General features: G+C 35.4%; 1 protein-coding gene across 4 annotated transcripts; it reads right to left on the bottom strand.

Moving 5' to 3' along the window:
* Positions 1 to 235: 235 nt before the first annotated feature.
* On the bottom strand, positions 236 to 6,422 carry LOC112797352 (uncharacterized). Of its 4 annotated transcripts, XM_025840232.3 has the most exons (7): positions 6,294 to 6,422; positions 5,209 to 6,194; positions 2,635 to 2,793; positions 2,239 to 2,412; positions 2,087 to 2,146; positions 1,117 to 1,547; positions 236 to 1,025 (listed from the first exon to the last, which is right to left on the bottom strand). In XM_025840232.3, the coding sequence occupies exons 2-7, from the start codon at positions 6,140 to 6,142 to the stop codon at positions 414 to 416; spliced, it is 2,370 nt and encodes a 789-aa protein (XP_025696017.2). In that variant the 5' UTR covers positions 6,143 to 6,194; positions 6,294 to 6,422; the 3' UTR covers positions 236 to 413. The 4 variants fall into 4 exon arrangements, with proteins under 4 accessions (XP_025696017.2, XP_072092092.1, XP_072092091.1 ...); XM_072235991.1 differs by lacking the exon at positions 2,635 to 2,793; XM_072235990.1 differs by lacking the exon at positions 6,294 to 6,422 and having other exon boundaries at positions 5,209 to 6,285.
* Positions 6,423 to 7,773: the final 1,351 nt, after the last annotated feature.

Genomic DNA, 7,773 nt, shown 5'->3' with positions numbered 1-7,773 from the left:
CAAGAGTGTCTGTTCAGCTGCATTAGATGCTGAGTATGTGGAAACCATCCAGCACTAGAAAATATCTGCTTCCACTACGGGTATATCTAGGACTATGAATTTGATAGAGGGGATGTAGAAAGTAAGAAGACATTCTCAGATATTCAATTTATTATAAGCTACTAGTTTCTGTTAAGGAGTATCTCTAGTGTCCTCTACTATGTGTATATGGGTCTTCAATTGGTGTACATTTATATTACCAATAAATTCCTCTCTGTTTCCATTCTCTGCTTCTGCTTCTGCATTATATTAGCCTTGAAACCATCACATTCTAAAGATAGTGTTAAAAAATATATACACATAACATACAGATACAAGATATCTCAAATGATGGGGATGATTTTTGGCTCATTAGTACAAATTGAAGATAAGAATTAGGCTTCACTCCTTTTCTTCTTAGCAGTGAGTAAATTAGGTCTTAGTGTAGATTTTAAAATCTCTAAGGAAAGACTCAACAATGTAGGAATGAGAACCAATACTGGAATAATGGCAAGTGACATTGCCGCTATCACAACACCACGATATCCCTTGAGCATCATAGAAAGTGTGGAAACAAAAGCTATCATCATGGATGCAACAGAAAAGAAGAGAGTGATAAGGCCAAACAGCAACTTGAGGGGCAAGCTTCTGAGAAAATCTTTTTCAGCATAACGCGATGTAAGGATTCCAATAAAGATCAAGACGGAAGAAGAGGAAGTAATGAGAGATACTGCATCAGCTAAAATGAAGACAGTAAAAGCATGCTTTTTCAAGAAAATCGGTATGCCGGTATATTGGTCATTTCCTCCGGGGACAGTGAAGGCTGCGGCAAACATGATGGTGATAATGAGGGTGCCAACAAGTGTGAATGAACTTGCAGTATCTCTTGCCCATTTTTCTCCACCTTTTACAAGACTCTCATGGTTTCTGCTAAATAGTTCACGGGCCTTCTTTCCATCTGCATTTTTCAAGTCTTTGCATTTAGGAGGCACGATTTTTTCCACTGCCTGCATTCAGTAGTCATAATAATTCATCATTTATATGACTTGGGAAATCAAATATTCATAACTGAGGATTTTAAATGAGATTAGCACTTACCATATACCAATGAAGTTCTCTTTGCATTTGTAAAGCTGCGTTGGATCTGGTGTCAAGATCGGAAGAGGGTCCTAATTCTGCTGCTAAATGCAACATGTTATTTTTGAACACATCTACACGAGATGCAATCATCTCTGTGCGCCCTTCAATCTCATGAATCAGTTCAAAAACCTTTTCTTGTCTATTCAGAATCGCATGTGAAAATATTCCACGTTTATTTTTGTCCATGGCCCACAGAAGGTCAAGGTTTGCATTTCTCATTGAATTTATGAACTCAATAGTTCCATTTTTAGCCGCCACTAACATTGTGTCGTAAGCTAAACATTCATGCAGCTCTGATTCTTCTAATACCGATATCCTTCTACTCAAGCATTTAAGAATCTCAAGTACTAGATAATGGTTCATTTTCATCTCATATATTTGATCACTTCCTGAAATAATTAAGCATTGGAAAGTTCAGATAGAGATTTACTTTATGCTAATTACTCACATAAAGTTGGCTAAAGTTGTCTTCAGATGAAGATATAGTTCAATAATTGATACTTGTCTGTTGTAACATTATGGTTCAATAAATTAGTTTCGTTTGCAAACTATAACATGACACATCTCAATAATTAAACCTGTATCTTCACGTAAGTTTTTCACTTTATTTAGTTTATGATGTATTGTTAACAACTAAATGCATTATGCTAAATTACTTAAAGCGAAGCAGCTAGATTACTTTATTTTAAAGCATTCATATGAATCTCTTTGATATATATGCATTATATGAAAAGAATTTTATATTATCATCTATAACATAGAAAACCTTCAGATTATTTGTATTACTTTAAAGATGGTTATGAATTATTTTTTTAAATTCAAAAATTTTGTTGACACGTGAAAATATAAAACTAGCTGTGGATATCAATTTTCTTTTTATATAGACAATAAAAAAAATAAAATAAAATCCCTCTTACAATGTACGTACCAGGAAGGTTTCGAATTATTGAATTTTGAACGACATGTTTAAATCGTCCAAGAAGTCGACCTACATTAAAAGTGACATTGAGTTATTTTTTTCCTTCAAAAAATAAAAAAAGTAATCACATTTATGTGAAGGGAGATTGAGAAACAAGTTACCTAGGTGTTTTACTAGCAATAAGGCTGAAATGGTTCTGAAGATTCTGCCTAAAGGATGAGTTGCCAAAAGATCTGCTAAAGTATTTGTATCTGCTGGTTCTTCGTCTGCTTCAATATGTAAAACGATCTCAATACTTCTGCCGTAGAGGTCTATTCGGGTCCGCAGCCTCAAAGCTGAAACAAATAGATCGATTATAGCTATTACATTTATATAATGAGAAGATCTTTTTTTTTTACAAAATTTATGTCAGTATAACTTTGAATTATAAGAAAAAAATTGACGTTGTCTTATAACTTTCCAGAATTAAAATGAACATTTAGTTGATTAAAAAGAATAATAATCACTTTATCAGTAATTCAAAGGTAAGGAGAATAGAAAGATCATAATAAACGGACCATTATAGATAAGTTGCTGCCACCACTGAAGCTGGGCACCGCTGCGAAATGCATAAGGCATGTGGGCTAATGCGTGTACTATGGACCTTAGACCGCTGGCTTTATGAGTCAGAGATGTTTTCTTGTTAAGTCTATGTTGGAGCAATATAACGGCAACATCTAATAGACAAGCATGGATTTCCATTAGTATATGGTGTGTTTGACAACTTGAGAAAGCGTAGACAATAAGACACAAATTTGAAGTCTATTTTAAGAAAAATGTTCAAAACTAAAATATAATTATTACTTCGTTGAAAATAAATACTTTTATGACAATGAAAGAAAAAACTGATTTTTTATTTTCTAAAAATATTCAAAAGTATGTTAAATATTGTATTAGCTTTATATATATATATATATATATATATACTTATGTGTGTGAATGGTTAGGAACTTACTATATCTATAATAGCTAGCTATTTATGATCCATGGATACACGGATAGGACACGATACAGGATATGGGACATACAAACACTCGAATTTAAAATTGTTATAAGATATGGAGACACGGCATATATATAAAATATAAAAATTTTTTTAAATGAATTATAATAATATTTTAATATTTTATTGATATTAAAATATAAATTAATTTTTTAATTATTTTTAATATTTTTTTAATTATATAAAATATTTAAAATATATTTTATTTTAACAATTAATAATATATACTATTTTTAAAATCATTTCAAGAATATATATTAAAAATAAGATTAGACACGTTGATACGAGATGATATTTAGGTGTATTCAAACGTGTTCGCAAAAAAATTTTTTGTTTTTTATTAAGACACGGTTGGATACAGAAAACACACATGTCGAACGAGTGTCTATGTGTGTTGTGTTTAAAATGTGTTCTGACACAAAACATGACAAATCAAAAAAATGTCCGTACTTCGTAAATAGCTATACAATTTTAGCAATACTTAAAATGTGTTGCTAGAATTAAAGTAATATTTTTTTAATTATCTCTCATGAGACACACACATTCATATACACATATGAAAAAAGGTTATAATTAATAAAACGTTGCTATTTTCTTTATTTAAATCTAAAACCTTTTAGTTTAACGATTATGTTACATGTATATCAAAATCAGCCACCAAAGTCAACTATCAGTATAAAATATATGTTAGAATATCAATACACCACGTAACCTCTTAGGTGAATATGAGAAGACTATGCCATTTGAGTTATAGATTATTGACAATCATTTACCATCTCAACTAATTCAATCTTTATTATTTTTATACATATTTAATAAATAAAGAGTAAATACCTTTTTAAGTTTGTGATCATCATTTGTTTAAAGGATAATGTGCCTCTCTATAATTTAAAAATTTTTAATCTATTTTTAATTTAAATAATTAATCTAAGTGATTTTATTACTGGTTTCTTAAAGGAATAATTTATTTTCCAAATAACTAAAGCATTTACTCATAAATAAAAGAGTGAATAAAACGTATTGATATACTAGTATATATAATACTAAAGAAAACTTCCCTATATAAGAACTCTTTTTCTCGATATAAGTTTAGAATATTCTTTTATTATTTAGGAGATTTTATAATGCCTTTTAAATTGTTATCTAATTTGTCTAAACATGATTAATTTTTTGTTATGAGAAAAAAATTGTTAGTGAACTCTATTTTTTTATGTTTGTGTTAAACATTTACTCATATACACTATAACAATCACCTTATTATTATTCCTAACTAATATTTAAGATGTAATGAATAAATAATAAGTCTTAATTACATATTAAGACATTACTATATATCGTCTAATATTATTTATTTAATTTCTAGAGTAAAATAATAATTAAATCCTCGAATATATTAACTTTAAACTAATTAGTTTTTAAAAGAAAATACTAATTAAATTTTTTAATAAATAAACGGTGGATATATATGTCTTTCTTTTAATAATGATAGTCCTTGAAAAAAAAATACCAATTAAATTTTCTAAAATAACAAATGGTGGATATGTACTTCTGTTAATGAATAATGCAAAACAAAACAGATAAAATTTCGTTCCAAAATTTGTTATCTACGTGACTATCTTTCATATATCAATATGTCAAAATAAATAACAATATATAAACATCACCATTAAATTTTAGTTAATAAATTGATAGAAGGATATTATGTATCTACCGTTTGCTATCCTAAAATTTCATATATCTTTTATCATCTACTTTCTATTTATTACAAATTCTATTAAAACAAATAAAATTTCGTTCTAAAATTTGTTATCTAAGTGACTATCTTTCATAGATAAATACATCAAAATAATTAATAATATATATAAACACCACCAATAAATTTTAGTTAATAAATTAATAAGAAGACATCATGTATCTATAGTTTGATATCCTAAAAAATCAAATTAATACCTTTTTTTTCTTTAAAAATTAATTAATCCAAAACCAAAATTTTCAGATACCTAATTATAACTTTACTCGTATTTCTATCATCTCTTTAGGCGTTGCAGAGTTATCTACAGAATATGTAAGAGATGAATTTGATAGTTACCGAATATTTCTGCAGAGATGCATCGCCTGAGAAGCAAAAGACCATAATAGCCACCATTATCGAAGAGAATGTCAATGGGAGTTTGGGAGAAGAGATACCTAGTCATCTCTTTGTGACAATTCGCTGATGCTAAAAGTACCGGAATCTCCCCTTTACTGTCCTCCTCCTCCTCTTCTTCCTCCCCATCTGTGTTTTTCTTTGCTTTATCGTCCTCATTCTTTTTAGCATCACCATTATAATCGCCACAGTCATCACCACCCTTGGTCTTGATAGTTAGCATCTCGTTCCCACCTTTCTTAATAATCCTCTCCGCCATGTTTATGTTGTCCGTTAACTTAGCAGCAAGAGCAAGAACCGTGTAGCCTTGTTTGTCCTGCATCCTCAGCAACCGTCTGTTCCCCATTTTAACCAACTCCTTCACTATCCTCGCTTGTCCGGAAGCCACTGCAACGTGAAGAACAGTCCTTCCCGCAGATGGTGTGGTGGAGAAGATCGAATCGGGGTAGCTGCTAAGGCGCGATTTTGCGTCGTCCCAGTTCCCTCTCTTGACGTCACTGTGGAGTTTGTAAATGTATCGATCATCCTCGCTTCCTTGCTCGATATCTGGAAACGCCCTCACGTCTTCGCTGAATGAGATCTTCAGGTGGTTCCATGCCTCTCTGGCCTTCTCGAATTTTCTTATGTTGGAGAGGTTCTCTGATCCACACGCCAGTTGAATTGCGTGTAGAGCCTTTGCGTTCTTCCATCTCCATTCATTCTTGCTATCGTTGTCTTTTTCGCCATAATCAGGTTTATTAGGATCTGACTCCACGATGCCGTGCCAGAGACCTTCGCCCACCAGATAGTTTTTTACCAGAGTGCTCCAGTTCTCGTAATTGTCTTTTCTTAGTGCTTCAAGAACGATACCTGTTGATGCAATACTAGCAGCTGCCATAACTAATCTCTGCTCCTTAACGAGAGAGCTAGCTGAGGAGCGAGCTAAAGTACTGTTCTTCGATTAAATATGAAAGTTAAAAACGGAAACGGAAAAAGAAGAAAAGAGATAAGGCAGTTTTACTGATTTGAGTGACTTAGTCTTAGTGTACCTTAGCCTCTTCACTTCCTTGATGACATGATTCAATAATCCAGCACAAGTGGAAAGCGCGTGTTTGGTTTTACGGAAATCCTGAAAATTGAAAGATGGTCCGGCTAGTTTGCATCATCTGAGCTAGTTTATTCTTACCATAAAGTAAATCTCCTTTCAAACATCATTAGTTTTATTTTATCTGTTTTAAACTTTTAATTATCTAATTATAACACATAAATATAATCATTCAATTCAAATCTCGAGTACATGTTTGGAGACGCAACATTCTTGAAAATTGTAATCCTTCCTTTACGCTCGGAGGCTTTAGTTTGTAACAATTATGACCCTATGTCCCTAACTCAAGTAAGCATGGTGTTACGGCCTGGCCCAATAACCGCACGGGTCAGTCTGACCCGATCTCCACCCGACCCGGTCACGTGCCCTCCAACCGACCCGGACACGCGTCCTGTACGGCTCGCACGTGGCTGCAGGACAACGTCCTCGGAAATATGGGCCTGTCCTCGTCCTGGGGCCCACTACTGACATGTATATAAGGGGAAGATTGGCTCTTCCCCCGAGGTATGTCACTTTCCCACATCATTCCCCCTGCTTGTACGATTTCTGACTTAGGCGTCGGAGTGTCTTTGCAGGTGGCACCCCCCCTCGTCCATTCACCAGCCCAAGTGCTCGTCAGCTCGAGTAGTCCGCTACCAGTGCGACCCAAGTCAAGGCGTCCCCACCTATCCACCCTTTCATTTGTACTCCCGACCTGTCTGGAACCCGATTACCGAACATTGGCGCCGTCTGTGGGGACTCCTTCGCCTGAATGGAAGTCGCGCCAGGTCCCGGCGACCGAGCTCGAGCAGCCGGAGCGGAAGGGGCAGCCTCCGTCGCCTCGCAAAGGGGAGGCCGGAGATCCCCCCAACGACACACAACAACCCGACCATTCGGAGGAACGGGCGGCGATAGCGCCATAATAATGCAGGAGCTACGCCACAGAGTCCAGAACCTAGAACGACAGCTAGCCGACCGGGAGAGGGATGGATGGTCTACCGATCCGAGCTACACCCCATCCCCCGGGGGCGAGGAAGAAGAGAGCTCTCACCGAAGCCGCCCACGGCGTATATCTGCATCCCGGATGGAAGCAGAGGGCACACAAGAGGAATCACCCATTCCGAGAAGACGAAACGACACAGTCATCTACTCTCGTGGCAGACGAACTCGCCGAACGGCGAGAGGTCGGGAGGACAAAGAAGGGAGATCCGAGAGAACACGACAACCTGTGATAATGGGTGCCACGCCGTTCCACCGATCTATCCTTGAGGTCCGGTTGCCGAAACACTTCGACAAACCAACGGACATGAGGTATGACGGAACCCAAGATCCTCTAGAACATCTCACGGCCTTTGAGGCCAGGATGAACCTAGAGGGAGTAGGCGACGAGGTAAGGTGCCGCGCCTTCCCGGTAACCTTAGCAGGACCAGCGATCAGATGGTTTA

This window comes from Arachis hypogaea, chromosome 4, assembly GCF_003086295.3.
Source record: "Arachis hypogaea cultivar Tifrunner chromosome 4, arahy.Tifrunner.gnm2.J5K5, whole genome shotgun sequence".
Lineage (NCBI taxonomy): Eukaryota > Viridiplantae > Streptophyta > Magnoliopsida > Fabales > Fabaceae > Arachis > Arachis hypogaea.
This window is presented reverse-complemented; position numbering and strand designations above follow the sequence as displayed.